Here is a 23,811-nt window from a genome sequence, read left to right as displayed (position 1 = left end):
CTACATTTATGGGTTAGAATGTGAATTTGGAATGGTAAGGAATAGGATGTTATCAGCGCTTATTAGGCGTTCCAATTACAAATAAGAGGATTCGAAGCTAAATTGGAGTTTTGATTTAAATGTTGGAAGCATAAATTAAAACAATTAAATGTTCCTGGAGAGGATCCCCCTCTACCAAATTCCACGACCAAACTACAACTGATTCGACCTATCCAGTTATAGTACGAATATCACTATAAAAAGCACTAAGCCTTTATTTCCTTTTTCAATTAGGAAATTATGTTCACTGTATATCTACCTTCATATTCCTCAGTGATTCCGTTTATGTCCTATTTGATGATGTAGAGTATTCATTTCCACTATTGAAAGTTTTAAAGGTAGATAATCTAACCTTGAACTGATAAATTTTAGGAAGTAAAAGTACCTTAAATATTAATAAAAAATTGACCTGAACAAATGTGGCAAAATAGGAAGCATAGAAAATTTTCCGATTTTGCCATTAACTTGGCTCTTATTTTTAATTGATTATAAGGTTTCAAAGGCAGTATATTTGAAAAAATATTACTGTGGAACATATTATGAAGTGCAATGGACCCCAATTTTTTTCTTTTTCCTTATTTTAAACAGAGCATGGATTAATTAAAAAAAAAAATTATCTGCTCAAAGTACAGAGCAAAATTGACACTGAAGACGAGTAACAGTTTTAAAGCTCCCCCCCTTGCCTCCCCCTCAACGAAGCCACTGTCAGAATGAGATTGGTTTTAAAGACGAAGTTTATACGCTTGGCAGAACCAAAAGCCAGATTAGTCATGGAGATGATAAAAATCCTTCCTTTTGCTAAAATATTTTAAAGCACGTCAGTTTATGAAGGTTTTGGGGTTACTCAATGCTGCCTCTTTGATGATAAAAGAGATCGATGTAGCTTCAACCTGACCATTATAAATGTACGTCAACCAACTTTTTCAGCCCAGACTCGTGGAAAGAAAAGATACCTCTGTCCAAATCGATGGTAAAGAACCTTCGTCTGGCTAGACCAAGAGTAGCTGGTAAAGGGGGCTACTCTGGTACCGGACCCTTCTGATTTTATTGAGTCTTTTTTATGCACTCGTCCTGAAGCCAGCAATGCTAGAAGCAAATATTTCATTCACTATGATAGCTTCCAGCTGACATGAGCATGTCAATATTAAAAAAACAAACAAACAAGGAGCTAAGAAAAACAGCAACAATACAAATTCAAAGCAGTAAGTACTGCCTAAAGGTCAACACAATAAGATATAAGGAAAAAGGGATTATAGTTAAACGACCATTAAATACTACAAAAGAAAAGAAGTACTATGTCATATCTATTACCGAAGTGCAATCCTCTTGAATTGACGGTGAGCTGGTATTTTGTCTAGTCAGTCCATTGCGGTATTTATTTTCCAGGTCGCCTTCGTAGGAAGGAATAATTAAATGACGGAAATCGGCCTATAGACATTTCAGCCCAAAGTCTATGGTGATTTTATTTCGTTTTATTTCGAAGGAAGTCAGATGAACCGGATTTACACCATCTTCATTAGTAAATACGGAAGAACCTAGAAAAATTTTAGAGCCCTTTTTGAATATTCTCAATTTTAAGTCTGATCTTTGCTGCGACATGGATACCAAATGGGGTATGCGTATTCAAGTGAGGGTGGAACATAATAACAGCCGATACTGTAGTTCTTAAACTAGTCATAAGAATACCAAATCTTTAAGTGGAGAAAAAGATTTTAGTAAAAAGCTAGCAGATTTGGGTAATGTAGCTACATTAGAATTAAACTTAAGGGTACTATCTAACCAAAGTCCTAAACCAGTGCAAGTCATTTGCATTGGTTAAAAAAAGGGAAATTGAAATGAGGGAGATTGTTTTACTGTTCAAAATAAATTTCCCTTTATAGAGGTCGCATTTCAGTATCTCAATTAAGGAGTCAATATTAAGTTCTGTAGTAAAGATACTTACATGTCAAAATTTAAATTGTAAAGTCAACTGCAAACATAGAGCGATTTCGGTAATTGCTCTTAATGCTGTTGAAAATAGTCAAAAAGAATAGAGCGCCCAATTCACTTTCCTGGGAAGACCCACAAAAAATGCTGGTACAATTAGACGTATCCCTTTCGGAAGGACACAATGCTCCCGATCATAAAGGAAACTACCGGTATTCTTACAATGAACTTGTGTGTGCCAAGTTTTCTAGCTTTTCTCAGGACAATCGAGTGGTCCAGATTGTCGAATTCATTTCAAATATCAGCAAAAACAGCGGCAGCTAAAGACTTCTTAATCTGTAAATGCTTTAAGATAGTATCTAGCATCAAGACAATATAATGGAGCGTAGTATGTTCTAGTCTGAAACCAAACTGATTTGGTTTAATATCATATTTTATTTCTTGGCGAAGAAAATCATAAGTTAAACTTTCAGGAATCTTCGAGAGCTGGTGTTTTAGAATGAACTGATGAATTATGGTCATAATTTTTTCGGGGTTTGGGAATTTTGTTAACAACAAGATTGTGTATTTTCGGATTCATCAATTTGGCCTTGGTTTTACAATCTGCAACGTTCTTTAATTAATACCAAAGGGTCACAGGTAATCAACAGCTTAGATTGAGACTTCATTTCTCTGCAAGACCTTCCAGCACAATTCATAAAATTAAGTTGAAAAAGCTTCAGTTATTATTACAGAATCTGTTACATGTAAGATACTATATGACCAAGTACATGAGCAACATTTAACTTCCTATTTTACAAAGCTTTCTGGTGCAGGTCTCAATGACATCTACACAAACTGCAATTACAGCGAAAGGGTAAGGACAAATTTAACTGCTTGTTGGGGAACTCACTAAGTGGGATAAATGACTATCCTATTATGACTACGGAAGACGGGGGAGGGAGAGACTTCTGGCGAGCCATAAGACATACTGCAACTCATGCAAAAAGCCAATTGGTTTTCTCCTCTCGACGAAGAATTTAATACTTGTTTAAAGTAAAGAGTGGCAGTGATCCATTTCTGATCTAACTCAATGACATCTACACAAACTACAATTACAGTGAAAGGGTAAGGACTGGAATTTGTTACTACTGAAGTTGTTAGGTATTTATCACAGGAAAGCTGTTAGGTATAGCAGACACACTCCATTTTAAAGCCGACCCGGGGACGGTAATAAATGAATAATAAAAGTCGGCCTTGTCCATAATCCACAAGGCTTTTAAATTAGCAGGTTAAGCATGTAAGGAAACTTGATCAGTCGACTAGTTATTCACCTTTAATTCAGATAAAGAGCTAGATTTAGGATAAGCGGAACTGTTCACAGAAATAAAAGATAAGGGCCCATCCAAAATTTCGGTAAAGTAGAAATAAGAAGTAGAAATTGAAAAAGGAACAGTGGCACCAGCCTTTTTAGCCTCCGAGTATATTTCAGCAACATTGACTCACGAAGCCTCTCAAATCAATTTTGGACCATTATCTTACAGAAAGTGTCTATGGCGGGTGATATGTCTGAGGCAGGATATGTAAAGTGGGAATAATCAAGCTGGGCTAAAAAGGTATGATAGAAGAGTACTTGTATCTTAGTATGCGAGGTGGAAGAAAATTCAAAATTACCTTTATAGTCAATAGGTGCATGAGCTGTATAAAGCTTACATGTTTCATATAAACATTTTTTGAAAAGCAGGTCACAGTAATCTCTGTCAGAGCCACATGTACCATAGCAAAGGTCATGCTCATGGCAACATTCTTCTAAATTCTCATTAGACAGTTGATTTCTCTTCCACTGAAAAAAAAAAACACAAAGCCTGTTACATGCTTGTAGACGTGACAGAGAGGCTTCCAACCTTATTATAGTGAGACTTATTATTTCAACAGCCTTACCACATTAGTTTCCACACTCTAAGGCAGTGGCTCACAAATGTGTTACGCTTTACGTTTTATATTTTTTTCTCATAAACTGCATGGTAAACCAAGCAAACAAAAAGATGAAATCTGATCAAAAATAGCTGTAAAAGTATATATTTATGATAGCCTATGAAAAAGTGATGTAAAAAAACTCGATGACAAAATAGAAAGTTTACCCACTTACTTTACTTAAATTTCAAGTAATACAGTGGTTATGTAAAGGATGAGCCTAATAATACTCGGCAACGACGTCTATGTCTGTACGAATACAAGATAAACACATCCCCATTCTTCTGCAACATTATACAGTCTTTCTCTTTTTGTTTCTTAAAGAACGATCTAAGGCCCGATGTAACCAAAATTTGAAAATCCATTTTCAAAAATATAGTAAAACATTAGGTTCTTTTTTATCTTCTTTGTTATTCAATTTTTAAGATCTACCGCACGGTAGCATCATATTCGTGGCAAGCCACAATTGTATGTGCCCAGGCACATACAATTGAAACAAAAATACGTCAATAACGGGTAAAATTTTTAGTAATACAGTGAAAAATGAAAAATTATACTACAAAAATAATAATAATAAAATTCCGAATCTTTCGACTTCACATCCAGAAGGCTTTATCACCTGAAAAAAAAAGTTAGGCTAAATAAAACATATAAAGAACAGGCCTGGATTTACCAATAGGGCCACAGCGAAAAATGCCAGGGGGCGCAATAAATTATCACTTGAGTGATTTATTTTTTCTTAACAACAAGAGCTAAGAGCTCATATGGCACTTGTGACGAGGCGAGAAGAGCTAAGAGCCAAGAGATCATATGGTATGAGCTCTAACAAAATTCTATGAATCAATAGATTGATTTAAAAAGGAAAATAAGAGGCTTAATGCCGGTCAAGATTTAAAATAAGAGCTCTGAGTCACAAAGTCCTTCTAAATATCAAAATTCATTAAGATCCGATCACCCACTCGTAAGTTATAAATACCTAATTTTTTCTAATTTTTCCTCTCCCTTTTGCCCCCCAGATGGTCGAATCTGGGAAAACGACTTTAACAAGTCAAATCGTGCAGCTCCCTGACACGCCTACCAATTTTCATCGCCCTAGCACGTCCAGAAGCACCGAACTCGTCAAATCACTGAACCCCTCCCCCCAAATCCCCCAAAGAGAGCGAATCCAGTACGATTCTGTCAATCACGTATCAAGGACATTTGTTTATTCTATCCACCAAGCTTCATCCCGATTCCTACACTCCAAGTGTTTTTCCAAGATTTCCCCCTCCAAATCCCCACAATGTCAAAAGATCTGGTCGGGATTTGAAATAAGAGCTCTGAGACATGAATTCCTTCTAAAAATCAAATTTCATTACGATCCGATCATCTATTCGTAAGATATAAATACTACAATTTTCATGTTTTCCAAGAATTCCGGTTCCCCCTCCAACTTCCCCGAATGTCACAAGATCTGGTCGGAATTTGAAATTAGAACTTCAAAGCACAAGATCCTTCTAAATATCAAATTTCATTAAGATCTGGTCACCCTTTCGTAAGTTACAAATACCTCAATTTTCAAAATTACCCCCCCCCCCCCCAATTCCACCAAAGAGAGCAGATCCGGTCCAGTTATGTCAGTCACGTATCTTAGACAGGTTTCTATTCTTCCCATCCAGTTTCGTCCTGATCTCACCGCTTTAAGTATTTTCTAAGATTTCCGGTCCCCCCAACTGCCCCCCCCAATTACGCTTGATCCGGTTGAGATTTAAAATAAGATATCGGAGTTACGAGGTCCTTATAAATATGAAGTTTCATGAAGATCCGATCACTCCTTCGTAAGTTAAAAATATTTTTCAGAATTACCCCCCCCCCCCCCGCAATTAAGCGGATCCGTTCTAATTATGTAAATCACGTATGCAAGACTTCTGCTTATTTTTCCAACCAAGTTTCATCCCAATCCCTCCAATCTAAGCGTTTCCCATCATTTTAGGTCTCCCCACCCCAAACTTCCCCCAATGTCACCAGATCCGGTCAGGATTTAAAATAAGAGCTTTAAGACACGATATCCTACTAAAAATCAAATTTCATGGAGATCCAATCACCCGTTCGTAAGTTAAAAATACCTCATTTTTTCTAATTATTCAGAATTAACCCCCCCCCCCCCCAACTAACCCAAAGAGAGCGGATCCGTTCTGGTTATGTCAATCATGTATCTAGGACTCGTGTTTTTTTCCACCAAGTTTCATCCCGATCCCTCCACTCTAAGTGTTTTCCAATTTTAAGGTTTCTCCCTCCCAACTCCTCCCCCCCAATGTCACCAGATCCGGTCGGGTTTAAAATAAGAGCACTGAGCCACGATATCCTTCTAAATATCAAATTTCATTGAGATCCGATCACCCGTTCGTAAGTTAAAAATACCTCATTTTTTTATTTTTTTCAGAAATACCCCCCCCCCAACTACCCAAAAGAGAGCGGATCCGTTCCGTTTATGTCAATCGTCTATCTAGGACTTGTGTTTATTTTTCCCACCATGTTTCATCCCGATCCCTCCACTCTTAAGTGTTTTCCAAGTTTTAGGTTTCCCCCTCCCAACTCCCCGGCCCCATCACCAGATCCGGTCGGGATTTAAAATAAGAGCTCTAAGACACGATATCCTTCTAAACATCAAATTTGATTGAGATCCGATCACCCGTTCGTAAGTTGAAAATACCTCATTTTTCTAATTTTTAAGAATTACTCCCCCCCCCCCAACTACCCTAAAGAGAGCAAATCAGTTCCGATTATGTCAATCATCTATCTGGGACTTGCGCTTATTTTTTCCATCAAGTTTCATCCCAATCCCTCTACTCTTAAGTGTTTTCCAAGATTTTAGGTCCCCCCCTCCAACTCTCCCCAATGTCATCAGACCCAGTCGGGATTTAAAATAAGAGCTCTGAGACACAATATCATTCCAAACATCAAATTTCATTAAGATCCAATCACCCGCTCATAAGTTAAAAATACTTCATTTTTCTATTTTTTCCGAATTAACCGGCCCCTACTCCCCCCCCCCCAGATGGTCAAATCGGGAAAACGACTATTTCTAATTTAATCTGGTCCGGTCCCTGATACGCTTGCCAAATTTCATCGTCCTAGCTTACCTGGAAGTGCCTAAAGTAGCAAAACCGGGACTTTAGGTTTTCCCCCTCCAACTCCCCCCAATGTCATCAGATCCGGTCGGGATTTAAAATAAGAGCTCTGAGACACAATATCATTCCAAACATCAAATTTCATTAAGATCCAATCACCCGCTGATAAGTTAAAAATACTTCATTTTTTCTATTTTTTGCGAATTAACCGGGCCCCCACTCCTCCCCCAGATGGTCAAATCGGGAAAACGACTATTTCTAATTTAATCTGGTCCGGTCCCTGATACGCTTGCCAAATTTCATCGTCCTAGCTTACCTGGAAGTGCCTAAAGTAGCAAAACCGGGACCGACAGACCGACAGACAGACAGACCGACAGACCGACAGAATTGGCGACTGCTATATGTCACTTGGTTAATACCAAGTGCCATAAAAATTGGATTGATATGATTTATCGTCAAAGTGCCAGGTTTACTTCGCCGCCGCGCTGCCTATTCACAGAAGTTATAAACTGCTAGATGTGTGCCAAGAATGGCAGCTGAAAGTTACTTCTCTCATTACTTTTGGCTCATCAGTTGTGTTCTGTTCAGTGTTTCCACTATCCCCAAATTTTCGGGGATTTCCCCGAAAATCTCACAAAACGGAAAGGCAAAAACATTTGGGCCTATAAGCGTCAAAACTTTAAATCCGGCCATGATAAAGAAAACAACAAACGCTATACAAAAAAGAAAAATGAAAGATAACCCGAATTTAAACAAAATCCAATAATTAAAACATTAAAGCATGACTAATAATGCAACAAAGCAAGAAGTCTGCTATATATTTATTGCACATCTGAATTATCTTCTGATACAGAATTTGATGTAAAGTAAATAGTATTTTTATTTAACATTTTACGTGTGTCCCAGGTTAAAGTAAAAAAGAGGTTAAGGAGCTATCATGTTTGAAAAAAAAAAATGAATGAATGTTTAGCAATGCTAATCTGGCAAAAGCTCGTTGACTTCTTCCAAAGTTGATTTTATCTTTATTTCTTGATCTTATTTACTATTCATGCTTTTTTTATGAACATTTTATGAATAGGATTTAATCGGTATTTAAACTCAGTATACTAAACTTCGTCTCTATTTAAACTAATTTCCTGACACATATTTTTTTTTTCATTTCTGTAACTTCTCTAAAACTTTGTAATAGCCAACATAAGTATCACTTATTTTTGTTTCGTCAAATATTAGGACTATAATATCGTACGGATGATCAAATAGATGTTCTGAAACTTTTGCATGAAAAAAAACTAGTTTTTTTAACTTAAAGTAAGGAGCGACATTAAAACTTAAAAAGAACAGAAATTACTTCGTATATGAAATGGGTTGTCCCCTCCGCAAATCCCTCACTCTTTACGCAAAGGTTTTTAATTGTTTTAAAAAGTAGAATTGTGGCAAAGAGTCAAACTTTATCGTAAAGAGCGAGGGATTGCGGAGGGGACAACCCATTTCATCTACGGAGTAATTTCTGTTCGTTTTAAGTTTTAATGTCGCTCCTTACTTTCAGTTAAAAAAACTAGTTTTTTTAATTTAATTTCTGAACGTTTTTGAATTAATGCATGTTTGATTTTGGCTCTCCGTACATAAATTATTAAGATGAAATTTGCACATTAATCTTTTTTTGGCTAAATGGCTTTCTCTTAGTTTTGATCAGACGATTTTGAGAAATAAGGAGTGGGGAAGGAGGCCTAGTTGCCCTTCAATTTTTCGGTTACTTAAAAAGGCAACTAGAACTTTTAATTTTTAACGAACGTTTTTATTAGTAAATAATATACGTAACTTAAGAATTAACTTATGTAACAAACTTTTATATTCTTATATTTTTGATTATATATATGAGGGGGTTTGTACCCTCGTTAATACCTCGCTCTTCACACTAAATCGTAAGTTTTGTCCCAATTCTTTAAGAATGATCCCTAAATCAGAAAGGCCGTAGAATAAATAGTTGAAATTACTAAAAATACTTTAGCATAAAGAACGAAGTATTTATATCCTACTAAATGCCTCGCTCTTTATGCTAAAGTATTTTTAGAACCCCTCATATTCGTAATAATCTCTGTTCGTTTTAATTTTTAATGCTACTCCTTACTTTCAATTGAAAAAACTTTTTCATGTTTATATTTTCATTGTTTTTTTTTTAATAGTAATGCTAGAAACTCCTTCGCCCTTTTCATTGAATTTCTCTTCCCCCATGAAATATTCCACCAAGGAAAGATCCTCCCACATAGCCCCCTCCCCTCAACCCCACGCCCAAACCAAAAAAATCCCCCTGAAAGCGTCGGTACACTTCCCAATAACCATTGCTGTATGTAAACATTGGTCAAAGTTTGTAACTTGCAGCCCCTCCCCCAGGGACTGTGGGGGTGTAAGTCATCCCCAAAGACATAGTTATTATGGTTTTCGACTATGCGGAACAAAATGGCAATCTAAAAATTTTGATCCCTTGACTTGTGAAAAAAATGAGCGTGGGAGGGGGCCTAGGTGCCCTCCAATTTTTTGGTCACTTAAAAAGGGAACTAGAAATTTTCATTTCCGTTAGAATGAGCCCTCTTGCAACACTCTACGACCACTTGGTCTATAAGATGACCTCTGGGAAAAAAAACAAAAAAACAAACAAACAAATAAACACGCACCCGTGATCTGTCTTCTGGCAAAAAAAAATGGAATTCCACATTTTTGTAGATTGGACCTTGAAATTTTTTCTATAGGGTTCTTTGATACGCTGAATGCGATGGTGTGATTTTCTCACTAAGATTCTATGACTTTTAGGGGGTGTTTCCCCCTATTTTCCAAAATAAGGCACATTTTCTCAGGCTCGTAACTTCTGATGACAAAGACTAAATTTGATGAAACTTATATATTTAAAATCAGCATTAAAATCCAAATCTTTTGATAGATCTTTTAGCATCGAAGTTCCGTTTTTTGGAGTTTCGTTTACTATTGAGCCGGGTCGCTCCTTACTACAGTTCGTTACCACGAACTGTTTGATTATTTATAAGGGAATTAGGTCGATTAAATCCGAATTATCAGGGTTTAATAAAAAAGAGGCTAAAACCTAATATACTTTTAGTAGTCAAGAAGATCAAGAAATTTTGCATTATCAGCCTCATGCAAGCTTTAGCTTAAAATATAAATTTAAAATAAACTTCGGAAGAAGACAACGAGCTTGAGGCAGAGTAGCTTTGCAAAAAATTCGTTCATTTGGATTTTTTTAATTGAATTCATTCACTAAATTCATTCAAATCAATCTGTACTTGATTTTGACTTAGGGCACAAGTAAAATTTTCAAATAAAAATACCGTTTCCTCTTGATAGAATTCTATATCAGAAGATAATTCGGACGGTCAATAAACATATAGCAGACATCTCTCTGTTTCATTATTATTTGCGCTTTGGTTTCTTTGCCATTGGGTCACGTTTAAATGTGAGTTTCTTTTCGTTTGTCTTATTGTTTTCTATATAGTGTTGGTTGTTTGTTGTTCTTTACATGTTTTGTTTAGACTAGTTTTTTTTTCGTTGATAAAGGCTTCCGGATGTGAAGCCGAAATATCTGGACTTGGTTATTTCTTTTGAATGAGAAATTTTGTCGGTTTTCACTATCTTATTGAACAATTTTACCCGTTATTCATACATTTTCGTTTCAACTCTAATGGAAAGGCAGCATTGTCTAAGAAATTATTACCGAGGCACACAGTTGAAAAACCACTGCACTAAAAGAGCAATTACCACGATATGCAGTCTATATGCTGGCATGTTTCTGATGTTTAAATTCATTCACCTCTCGTAGTTATTGTTACATTTTTGATTTCGGCTTCCTTAAAACTTCGTATTTTCACTTACGGATGTTCTGTTTCCTTTTGATTCAAGCTGTTTTCTATTTTTATTTAGTTTTTTCACGTTTTCTTTCTCATACTTCTCACAAATTTCCTTTTTTTTTCCATTTTTGGAAAATTTGATACTTCTTATTATTCTGAAGACGACTTAGCCGAAATACTTGCTATTTTTCTAATTTTATTCATTGGGTGAAAATTTCCCATAATCCGTTCCTTTTAGTTTCATTGTTCCTACTTTTGTCCTATTTTGTTAGTACTTTTACATGAGCGGATCTGTCTGCAGTGATTGAGTGTTGTAAGTAGCATATGATGCCAGCTCCAAACCCATCTACGAGTTACTGCTACCTTTGCTGAGGATAAGTGTAAGGGTCACTGGCTGATCCTTACATTACGAAGCAACTTTGTCTCTTAAAAATTAGAGCCCGTTGTTTGCCAACCACTCATACAGATGGTAAATTTCTAGTTGCTAAGATTAGCGACACAGAGAGGAACTGAAGACGCCATGAGTATTTGTATGAAGAAAAAAAAATGTTTTTCAGACCAGAAGCACCAAAAAACTTGATTTCTTTTCTTATGTTTTGGGCGTCACTTTCAAAATATATCCAAGTCTGTCTCCAAAGCTTTTCTAACGCTTATTCTTAGGAGTCTATTTCTGCCTTCTTAAACATTATTGTTTAGCTGTGATGGGATTTTCAACCACTTGATGGGATTTTAAACTTTCCAACAATAAGAGCAAAAAAGGAGACAGACTTTGTAATATTGAAGAAGAGATGGAAGATATGTTAACCTCATATTTTTTTTTAATATGGATGCCATTACTAAATAATCTTAAGCTCATCTTTCACATTAAAATTGTGCCACTTGAAATCATGGTTACAACGGTAGCCGCAACCTAGTAAAGAAAGAGAAAAACCACAATTTCTAGCTAATTCAGGAATGGTTACTATTATATAAATTGATCTTAATAGTAAAATGTTATTTTGAAGACAAATTTAAGAGAATTCCGAACACAGCTTGACAAACCTAAAAATGGTATCGCATCGAAACAAAAAAGTACACCACTGAAATTGCCATGGCCGAAAACCCAATACAGGAAACTCTCGCTTGAACAACAAAGAAAATCCTTTTTATGGGGTATGAGTATCCCAATATGTCTTCTTTTTTTCCTCCACTGCTAACGGGGCACTGAAAGATCATAGAAAGCTGTTTAAGGGCCAGTTTCGAAAGAAATTGCTATATTTAAGTGCTTCTGTAAGTAGCCCTATGTCTCCTCTTTTTTCTTTTCTTTTCTCCACTGCTAACGGGGCACTGAAAGATCATAGAAAGCTGTTTAAGGGCCAGTTTCGAAAGAAATTGCTATATTTAAGTGCTTCTGTAAGTAGCCCAATGTCTCCTCTATTTTCTTTTCTTTTCTCCACTGCTAACGGCGCACTGAAAGATTGTCGAAAGCTGTTTAAGGGCCTGTTTCGAAAGAAATTGCTATATTTAAGTGCTTCTGTAAGTAGCCCAATATCTCTTCTTTTTTTTTTCTTTTCTCCACTGCTAACGGGGTACTGAAAGATTATCGAAAGCTGTTTAAGGGCCAGTTTCGAAAGAAATTGCTACATTTAAGTGCTTCTGTAAGTAGCCCAATGTCTCCTCTTTTTTCTTTTCTTTTCTCCACTGCTAACGGGGCATTAAAAGGTCATAGAAAGCTGTTTAAGGGCCAGTTTCGACAGAAATTGCTATATTTAAGTACTTCTGTAAGTAGCCCAATGTCTCCTCTTTTTACTTTTCTTTTTTTCTCCGCTGCTAACGGGGCACTGAAAGATCATAGAAAGCTGTTTAAGGGCCAGTTTCGAAAGAAATTGCTATATTTAAGTACTCTGTAGGTAGCCCAATATCTCGTCTTTTTTTTCTCCACTGCTAACGGGGCATTGAAAGATCATAGAAAGCTGTTTAAGGGCCAGTTTCGGAAGAAATTGCTATATTTAAGTACTTCTGTAAGTAGCCCAATGTCTCCTCTTTCTTTTCTTTTTTTTTCTCTACTGCTAACGGGGCACTTAGATTATAGAAAGCTGTTTAAGGGCCAGTTTTAAAAAAAATTGCTATATTTAAGTGCTTTTGTAAGTACCAAAACAAAAGGTTAAAAATAAATCTATTTTTTTACAGAAACTTTTAAGCACAAGTTTACTCTGATATAGTCGCTGGTTGGTCAAGTATTCCGACCAGATATACTTTGTTTCTTAGATGAAATAAATGTTTCAAACTTGCAAGAAGACAATATGAATTAAGCTACAATAAGGTCCTAAATAATATACTGATGAAAGGTTCATATGCTTCAAGAGAATATTTGTAAACGAATATAAAAACAATTTACCTCAAATCCATATGTTCCGCAACCGTTGCTATGTGATACATAGTTTTCATCAGGGACAACTTCATAACCTATAAAATAAATTGCATAAAATATGTTCACGTAACTAAAATTCTTAATATACTTTACAAAAACAGGTTATTTGTCTTCATACTAGTACAAAGACCACAAAAAACTTTTTTAATTCGACTTTCAAAGTGTTTGGATGTCAGCAAATCTGTGATTTTCGCAATTTGTATTTCCTTTTCGACCAGGAAATGAAATTGTCAACCGTTATGATGGGCTACAAGGTTTCGGTTTCAACAGCAGATTGACATTTATCAAAAGTTAAATTGAGTATGACTATGAAGTTAATGAAAGTAATATGGAATGTTAGAATCATAACATATATAATTAAAGACCAAATATCTCCTTGAATTCCCAAAAAAATATAAACAGAATTTTAGGGAAAATATTTATAACTAGAAGTAGACTAGACTTGCTTGGGCAAAAAGTGCACGCACAAAAATATTTGTACTAAAATTGCGCTTTCTATTATAATTTTGGCAATGACCTTTTTTATATTGATTTTTTGTGAAAAAAAAATATTGTAAGTACCCCCTAATAGTAAAAAGGCTAAGGCTGAAATAATAGGCTTTAATAAAATTTTTGCACGAGAGCAGTTCAGATTTTTGTTAGGAACTCTATTCTTACAATGAGAACGAGTGAATGTTTCCGAAACCCTACGTTTCCTTTCAATAGCGTCAATTTTTGTTTTTGGAGGGGGGGGCAACGCCAATGATTCCTTTTTGGTGCCAATTTTTTTTAACGCTAAATAGCGTGGTTTGGAAACTTAACCAAAGGAAGAATACCCAAGTCCTTTTCATGGAAACAAGGAAGCCAAGAGTTTCTCAATGCTAGGGAATTTTCAGAAATAGTGTATGTTCGGAGGGGAACTAGACAGCACTTCCTTAATACAGCGTGTTAAAAATAATGCTTCAGATACTGCTCAAATATAGCTCCTTTTTATGGGATTGGATGAATTTTAGAAGAGATAAATATAGCACAAAACGTTCTTTTTAAAGAAAAACAGCACGTTTTCTTTTCGAAAATTAAATTTAGTCCAGATTCCTTAACACTAGTTTCAAAAATAAAGTTTAAGGTTCGGGGTCAAAAAATGACGAAATCAACCGAATTTTTATCAGAATCATCATTTAAGGAAGCTTTTAAGAAATAGCATAAGAAACAAGGATAAACGTTATTTCAGAAACTTGTCCTCTTGCATATAAATGATTGCATGTAAAACAACACTGTTTCACACAACAGTAGTTTGTGTTTTGTAAAAAACTAATATAAAGGATGTCAACATAAGGTTTTTTTAGATTTGGAGGAGGATGACAAAAGCCAATGAATGAAATCATTTTTTCTAAGATTAAGCAATTTTTTCGCTGAATTAATTGCAACAATTACTTTGTGTTTTGACTGCAAGCTTTGATAATTTATTTGGAGTGCATGATATAAGCGTAAAATGTAAGCAATGCAAAGTGTTGTGATAGGGAAATTTGTAAGAGGTGATAGCCAGCACTTGTTAAGAGTTCAATAGAGAAATGCAATGGATTTGTTTTTGTTGTGTTGCAACTCTGGTAGTGACCCTTTAACTAGTAAAAATATATTTTCTAGCAAGATTCTACGATTTGAGTACGATAATACCAAACTAGGCTTTTTCCCACAGTGGGGTCCATGGCTCAAAAACCAGGAAAGAGGAAAGCAAAAAAAAAAGCTAGCTAGCCAAAAAAAGGGGACTAGCCATCATTGCGAGCTGTCGAGAATTTGTGGCTTGACTAGTGAGAAGAGGAGTGGGAAGGGTGGGAGTTTTCTAATGAATAAGGTGGAGCGGATTTGTCTTGTCCACTTTACTATAGTAGAGGATCGATAGGATAAAAAAGACTAAATTATATAGAGGGAGTTTTTATTGATTTGGCAATAATGAGAGTTCATTTCCTTATTCGCTCGAAATTACAGAAAGTAGCTTGCTTAAAAAGACACATGTACAACTAAATGAATGGAAACTTTTGGGAATTTTGAAGAAAATGCTACCAGGGTTTTAGCCTAACCTAAATGGAAAAAAATCAATGATGAGGCCCACTAAGTTACACATTTGTATATAAAATAAACAGTAATAACATAAATTATATATAAAATATTCTTTTTTAGCATTTGGGACTTTTTAATACGTACAGCATATAAATACTAAGCTGAAATATGTGTCCATTGAAACCATAAATGCAGTTTTATTCATGCGTCAACTCATTTAGAAATAACTTGCAGATTGCCATATTGCATGGTCCTCTTCTGTCCAGAATTTTGGGCAACAAAGCTTCTGTATAGAATTTATGCAGCTCCAGGAACAATTTCTGTTGCCAGAAATTTTAGTTAGGACTGGTTTCTTTCACATGGATGTCCCTCTGCCAAAGTAAACAACAACAAGAACAGGTAGAGGTCACAACACTCCAGCTGCATCTGAACCTGGTAAAAATAATTATGATTCCTCTTCCAATGAACACTGTGTTCTTTATCTAGAAAAACACCCTTATTTCACTTCAGCCAATTACCCTTTAAATTAATTTTGGTGGTGAGGAGGTGTTTCACTTCAAGAATCACTTTTCTTCCTCCAGGAAGAGCAGCAATGCCTTCAGGACTGGCGGCAAAAAACCTTTGCTGTAATGCAGAGGCAGCCATAGGCTCATATACAAGCCCATGCTCTGTTGCTTTGGTTTGGCAATCAGGGGCATATAATAGTTGTTATACTAGCGAAGCTACAGTTCTTCCTGATCTTTTGCAAATTGCTTCTGATATTGAAGCTGTAAGGTGATTTTTCCAAGCTTCCTGTCTGAAGTTGTCCAGGAAATTTTTTTATAATCAGGTTCCTTATTCTATGTGAAGAATATCAATATCTGAAAACTGGAGCCACTGCAACAGATCAGCCTTTGGGATAGCAAGTGTAGAGTTCTTATGTCTCAAGTTGATTTAACTCTTTATTAAGACCCAAGCACCTGTAAATATAACAACATAAGCACATAACAAAAGCAACACTAAGCTGATAAGCAAGCATGCCCAGCAGGATGCTACATCTTCCTTCTTCTGAGCGTGCTATTGTCTCTATAAGGTTAACCTGGTGGGTTTGATTATTGTTCTACCCAATCTTGTTTGCGTCACTCCGCCTCTGTCCGGGACTGGTTTTGTTTGTTGCTGTGTTACAGCGCTAGTAGGGACATTGACAATATTTCCATTGTGTTCGGGGAGGGCTGCCAGGCTGGGTGAGGCTGGACACTCGACCGGGCTGACTTTGGGTACCAACTCGGACGGTTGGGTGGTTTCTACATTTTGGTAGTCTTGTTTTGAGTGGATCGCTTCGTCTGAATTCCTATGGGAGAGTCTGACCCTGTTGCGTCGGAGCGTTGATCCGTCGTCAGTAGCAATTGTGTAGGATCGCGGCTGCGGGCACACTTCGACAATGGTTCCTCTCTTCCAAGGACTGCTGGGTGTCATTTGGACACTCACTCTTGACCCTACCTGAATTTTGGGTAGGGATTTAGCGGTCCTGTCGTAGTACTCCTTCTGTCGCACTCTTGATTTCTCTCTGTGTTTCTGAAAGCTTGCTTTGGACACGATGTTCTTCTCTAGATGCTTCTGCGTGATAGGGAGGACTGATCGCAGCTGCCGGCTCATGAGCAGCTGGGCTGGTGCTGCCATACCGTCTACGGGCGTGTTCCGGTATTCTAGGATACTGATGTATGGGTCCTGGACTTGTTCAAGATTCTCTTACAGGTTTGCACGCATTTCTCGACGAGCCCGTTTGCTGTGGGGTGATAAGGGCTAGACGTTTGATGTTCAATGCCCCAGTTTTCTGTGAATAGCCTGAATTCGCTGGAACTGAACTGTGGCCCGTTATCATGAGAATTGCTGGTATTCCATGGCGAGCAAAGTGTCCTTTGAGTTTTGTAACCACATGAGAAGTGGTGGTGGAGGTTAGGTTGTCCACCTCAAAATAGCGGCTGTAATGGTCGACTGTTATTGCATACTGCTTCCCATTCCATTCAAACAAATCACATCCCACATGCTGCCATGGTAGTGACGGGATCGGCGTGGGAATCATTGGCTCTTTTTGATTGTTCGACATCGCGTGAGTGCAGGTATCACATCTTTGGATAAACCTTTCAATGTCTTTTCCGATACCTGGCCAGTAAATGATCATTCGGGCTCTTTGCTTGGTTTTTTCAGTGCCCAAATGAGCGGAATGTAGTCCCTTTAAGACGTTGTCTCGTGGTAGGAATGACAATTCTTGAACCTTTGAAGATCAGGTCATCATGCGTTGAGAGATCTTGGCGAATACTCCAGTGTTGGATTATGGTGTTTGGGCATTGTCTCTTGTTGTCAGGCCATCCCTCCAAGATGACCCTCTTCAGCACTTGGAGTTCGTGATCTGTCAAGGTCTCCTGTTTGATCTCCTCCAGTCTGCTGCCCGTGGCGGGTATGGATTTTACAAACGAATGTACAAAGATTTCGATCTCTTTGTGTAATTCTTCATCAATGTCTGGAAGATGTAGTCTTGAGAGTGCATCTGCGACAGGGATTTCCGTACCGGCTCGGTACTTGAAAGTCAAGTCATACGGCTGTATGTACATCATCAGGCGTTGAATCCTTGGTGGTGCTGTATGGAGGGGTTTGATTAGTATAGATTCGAGTGGTCGATGATCTGTGATGACTTGTACTTTCCTTCCGTATAGGTAGTGGTGGTAATGACGGCAGCCACAGACTATGGCAAAGAGTTCCTTTTCTAGCTGTGAGTAGTTCTGTTCGGATTTACTCAGCGATCTTGATGCGTAAGCAAAGATTTTGCCATTCGCGGATATTTGTGCCTCTAGTCCATGTTTTGAGGCGTCAACTTCGAGCTCAAGGGTTGGGCTGGAGCTGTCAAAGAAAGCCAGGTTGGTTACTATGGACTCTTTGAGCTGGTTGAGACATGTAGTGTGGAGCTCTTTCCATTCGAACTCGTTAGCTTTAATCAGATCCCTCAATGGTTGGTTATGTGTTGCCAGGTTTGGGATGTACCTTGAGAGAAAGTTTAGCATTCCAAGGAGAGTCTGCAGTTCCTCCTTCGATTTTGGAGTAGGCATCTCGTTGATAGCACGGAGTTTCTCGGGGTCTGGTTTGATGCCAGCATTGCTGATGATGTGGCCGAAGTCGCAGACTGACTGGACTGCAATCTGGCACTTTGATCTATTAAATTTCACCCCCTTCTGTCTTGCTCTTTCGAGCACGTCCGCACGTCATCTGTTGTGCTCTTCTCGTGTGGCTCCATAGATAAGTAGGTCATCGACAAGTATTTTAAGACCTTTCAGACCTTGAAATATCTCTTTCATCTTCCGCTGGAACTCGTCCTGGACAGATATCGACCCAAAGGGATATCTCCTCCAACGGTATCTGCCATAAATTGCATTAAAGGTCGTGAGGCCTGAAGCTGATTTTGAGAGCACAAGCGACCAGTACCCTGAGGTGGCATCAAGCTTTGAGAAATATTTCGCACCGCTCAAATCAGCAATGGCATCTTCAAAAGTCGGGATTGGGTAATGAGGGCGCTTGATGGTTTTGTTCAGGTCTACTGGATCAATACAAAGTCTCACACCGCCATCCTTCTTTTCAACTAGCACCATCGAGTTGACCCATTCCGTAGGCTCTTCCACCTTTTCTATTATCCCCAAGCTTTCAATCTGTTCAGCTCTTGTTTCAATTTCTCACGCATTGCAATAGGCACTTTTCTGGCAGGATATGCTGTCGGCACAACTCCTTCCTTGAGGTGAATCTCGCACTTGCCTTGTATTTTCCCAATGCCAGAGAACAGCTCTTTGTACTGTTCAAGGAGTGGCTCCAGATCTGGCGTTGATTTGCTGTCATCTAAGGCATCTATATTCAGGACAAGTTTCACCAGGTTCATGTTTTTGCTAGACTTGAATCCAAGGATAGGAACAGAATTTCCTCCAGCTATGAAAAACCTATGTTTCTGTTCAGGAGCTCCATTATAGCTGCATGACAGGAGGCAGGTTCCCGCTGTTGGAATCGTTGAGCCACAGTAACTGGTGAGTTTTTGCTTTGTTGGCTGTATGAGTGGTTTTGGAGCAAGGAGATCAAAGTAGTGCTTTGGTATGATGTTTGCCTGAGCACTAGTATCGATTTTGAAGCTTACAGTAGTCTGATTGTTGATCTTCAGTGGAACAAACGCCTCATCCTTACTCCCATCTTGCTGTACAGCATATAGCAGTATTTCATCTTCTTCAGCAGTTTCTGCTATTCGGCTCTGTTCGTCATTTTCGATAGCATTCACGACTTTGCTGCGGCATACTTTTGCAAAGTGGTTTAATTTTCTGCACTTTGAGCATGTTTTCCCTTTGGCAGGACAGCTGTGTCCAGGACCATAGATTCCTCCACGGAAGTAGCACTCTGTGCCTTTTGTTCTTGGTCTTGCGTCTGCTGGTTTTGGTTGTTTCGGGTATACTAAATCCACTTCCTGTTTGATTGGGGGATGGTGGGAATTGTTGTCAAATGATTTCAGCTGTGCTTGGGTCGTCTCATAGATCCTACAAACTTCTACTGCTCTTTCAAGTGTTAGGCTGTTGCCGTCAGCTAGAAGTTTCTCTCGTATTCTTGGATTTCTGATTCCGCAGACGATTTTGTCTTTGGTCATCTCTTTTGGATCATGGTATTTGCATGGCTTGACTAGCAACTTCAGCTCTGTGATGTATTTCTCAAGTGTCTCTCCATCACGCTGGTCACGTTTCTGGAAGATATATCTGGCAAATACTTTGTTCTTCTTTGGAGCAGCATACTCACGAAATTTCAGAAGGTAAGGCTCGATTTTATTTGAATCGTCTGCTTCAATGTCAAAAGTTTTAAAGATGTCTCTTCCTTTTTCGCCAATCCATATAAGTAGATAGGCACACTGAATCTTCTCCAATTTACCAGAGAGAGGGCCTAGAAACATAAGTCTTGCATGTTCTTCAAACTTTGACCATTCTTCATCAAGATTTTCAGATTCCCAGTTGATTGCTGGAGGGGCAACTCCATCCATCTTTGCTGTTCAAGATCCCACTTCTGACACCATGTAGAGTTCTTATGTCTCAAGTTGATTTAACTCTTTATTAAGACCCAAGCACCTGTAAATATAACAACATAAGCACATAACAAAAGCAACACTAAACTAATAAGCAAGCGTGCCCAGCAGGATGCTACAGCAAGGTCAGAAGGACTGAGTTTAAAAGTATTTGCTTTTGGTCCATAGTTTTGGTCAGAATTTGCATGACTAGATTTCTGAAACTGGGCGCGTTCAAGAAGATGCTTTCTGGCAGCATATATCTTATTCCGAAAGGACATCTACATTCATTTTGCAGCCAGTCTCTCTATCTACTTACTCGGAGTGGATCCGAAACCACGACTGGAAATCTCAGATGCAGTCAAGTGCTTCTTCACATATTTGATCCCAGCTACATTGACTCATGTATATTATGTTGCAGCCTTGCTGGCCATAAGCTTTTTTCCTCCAATAAGACGAGCTACAAAACTTACAAAGTATCTGGCAAAGCTCATGGTAGTGCCTCCTATCAACAGCCAGGACCTTCTTACATATATCTCTCATGTACAATAAATATAACTCAGGAATACGTTACTGGGAGTTTCCTCAGCTGATAGTTCCAGTAGAGCTCCTGCATTTTTCCAGTTCTTTGGACAATCTCCATGGTCACCATAAAAAAATGAAGGGGTTAGACTTTCAGCCCCCTGACTGACTCCTGGGTAATTTTTTCTTCTTTTGTGGCAGAAATGATTGCATTGTTTGCAAAATCGCGCATCCTTCTTTTTATACATAAAGGGGTTAAAAACTTCCTACACATAGGAATTCCTTCCCTATTTTGGTACAGTCTGACATTTAAACACCTACAAACATAATTGGCTTATTCTATTTTTTCTACGCGCCTGTTGTAATTCAATTTTGCTAAAATCTCTGAAAAGTATATGAATCTCTGTCAGTGACGAATTTTGGGCTCATTAAAGAATAAGCTACATTTTTAGCAATGGTTTTAAAAGCATCAGCAACTACATAAGATCCTATTTTTTTGCTTGGCTGTCTTGGTTCTTTAGACACCTGTACTCTGCTTTAGATATATCTATCTGATTTCAAAAGTTCATTCAGACACTGCAAAACTTGTTCCTGATCCCTAAGTGCAATATTTTTTTTACTGGAGCCCTATAACAACACTGCAACCCAATAATGTACTATATCAGTTTCTATAATTCTAGTACACCAACTGCCATCAAAGATTATCCCTGTTTCTACAACACCATCAGATACAATTCCCCCCCCCCACTCTACATACCATTTCTTACCAACCTTTCTGTTTTCAATGAGAAAGTCATACAACATTCTTCCAATGGATAAACATATTGGGTTGTCATATTTTGTGAATATTTTTAATGAGCATATATTCTTGGATGTGCAAATGGATCATTCCAGAATTAGTAGCACTAATGACTACATTCCTTGTTAAAATTCTTTTTGCCTGTCTGAATTTAGCCTTCTTTAGTTTTTTTTTATACCAACAACTGGTTCAACTTGGGGCACTTTTGGCTTCTGTCTTGTTTGTGCTGAGCTTACCTCACTACCACTACGTTTCTTACTCTTGTCTCCTCCTAAAGCCTGTTCAGTATGAATGGTGACTTCTTCCTGACATGGCCTGTTCCATATTCCCTGCCAAACAACAAGTTTGAAACATGATTGATGTCCTTGTAACTGCTAGAAGAAGTAAGTGGGATTCTGTAGGCGCCACTACGCAAAGGATTTAGGAATAATACAGCTGAAAACTTCCCACAAGGAAAAAAAGCCATTTCAAACCACGAATCTGTAAAAACAGGGTTGAGTTACAACCATTCCAGTTCTTTCCTGGAAAAACCCAAATAGCTATGCAATTAGCAAAGCCAAATACAATGACCTTACTCTCTTCTTCCCATCATAACAGAGGATCTCCACTGATTTTACAGAAACCTTCTGTATGGCACTTTGTGAACACATTTCAGGCAAAATTTGAGCTTCCCAAACAATAAAGTTTGCTCTTTGATTGATTTTGGTTTGTTTTATATATTGAAATGATGATTTTTAAGTGAAAAAATAAGTTTAAAAAGTTAACTAGGAATCAGTTTTTAAAGCTTCAAGTTTCTTAAATTCTAATTTGTGAAAAAGTTTTTTTTCATTCTTTTTGATCTTCTGTAAAACTAGATGTCCCTTTAGCAAAATGCCACAAATTCCTACACATTGATAACACCTATTAAATTTCGAATTAGGGCCAAAAACTGGATATCAAGACTTGATTGCTGAACTCAAATAGAAACTTTTTTTTTATTGTAGCAGTAATTTTTTTTTATTAACTTGCTCACTAGCTTATTACTTAGTGCAATTCCATGATAGTCAAAGTGGTAAATATGGGAAGAAAATGAAACAGGAGAGGACTCCACTTGTAGAGTGATCAAGCTCACTGTGATAATCTGAGGGGGAAATATATTTCCCAAAGAACACTAGCCTAACCAAAAAGTTTGCATATTTTCTCTTCATCATTAAGTCGATGGAGTAAGAATCCAGCAGAAAATGCTGCACCAACTGAGAGTGCTGATGTCCTTGAACTGGTGATCATAACATAACACCAGGGAAAACCCTGGATTGTGAGGAGCTCAACCATTCCAATTGGCTTGTAGATATTCAATTTTTTTCTTCAAGTATTATGAGACAAAGTTCATCTCATGTATTTATTTGCCTTGTAAAAACTTATCTATTCTATGAATTTTACCATTATAGAGCTTGTCTCACTAGTGGACTTAAGGGATGGGGGGGGGGGTATAAAAACTCTAAAGGTGTAACAGTACCCTTTTTATGACATAGAACTTGGGTTTCTGGTTGTAATTTTTCTTGCTCAGTGGCTTGTTCCTATATTATTCAATGTTTAACTCAGAACATATCATATGCTCCAAATAAGTCACAGTTGCAGATCCAACAAATAAATCACAGTGCAGAGCAGACCAATTGGTTATCCTCTTTCCAATATGTTTAGCATCATATCGTCAAAATGTAAATACTGGTAGTGGCAAGGTCCAGGAACATAGCCTGGGAGGTACAGGTCAAAGCAGCAAATGAAAAAAAAACCTTTCAACTATTGTGTGCCCAATATATGTATAAGCCTACATTTTATTTCATTTATTTATTTTCAAGATTGCTTGCTTTCATAAATTTCACAATTATGAAATAAGAATATGAAAAAAACTAAATTCTTTAGTTGGTATTTGAATGAAAATTCCTATCCCAAGAACATTCTAGTGGTAATTTTGAATTCCCAAAAATCTATCTGAATCATCATTTGATTTATTATCTTTATGGACAGCTTCAGCATCCATGACTGTGAGGTGTGGGCTCTAGCCTTGGGTCGAAGGAGGGTAAAACTTTGCAACCTGGATAAGAAAATGGTGGAGGTGCTCTTCAGGC

The 23,811-nt window shown here is 37.6% G+C and overlaps 1 protein-coding gene across 2 annotated transcripts in view; it reads right to left on the bottom strand.

Annotated features, from left to right (window-relative positions):
• The window catches only part of LOC136036134 (group XIIA secretory phospholipase A2-like), a 29,644-nt gene that overhangs the window by 2,729 nt on the left and 3,104 nt on the right, over positions 1-23,811 (bottom strand). Inside the window, exons 2-4 of one of the 2 annotated variants that reach the window (XR_010619643.1) lie at positions 13,260-13,327; positions 3,619-3,787; positions 1,351-1,574 (exon numbers count right to left, since the gene is read on the bottom strand). Coding sequence is in view for 1 of the 2 variants with exons in the window: in XM_065718159.1 (XP_065574231.1) it covers positions 3,619-3,787; positions 13,260-13,327 (237 nt within the window). In the remaining variant the exon portion in view is untranslated. The remainder of the gene's footprint in view (positions 1-1,350; positions 1,575-3,618; positions 3,788-13,259; positions 13,328-23,811) is intronic. The other variant, XM_065718159.1, reaches the window with a different exon arrangement.

This window comes from Artemia franciscana, chromosome 15, assembly GCF_032884065.1.
Source record: "Artemia franciscana chromosome 15, ASM3288406v1, whole genome shotgun sequence".
NCBI lineage: Eukaryota > Metazoa > Arthropoda > Branchiopoda > Anostraca > Artemiidae > Artemia > Artemia franciscana.
Note: the sequence above shows the minus strand (reverse complement) of the source record. Positions and strands in the feature narration are given on the sequence as shown.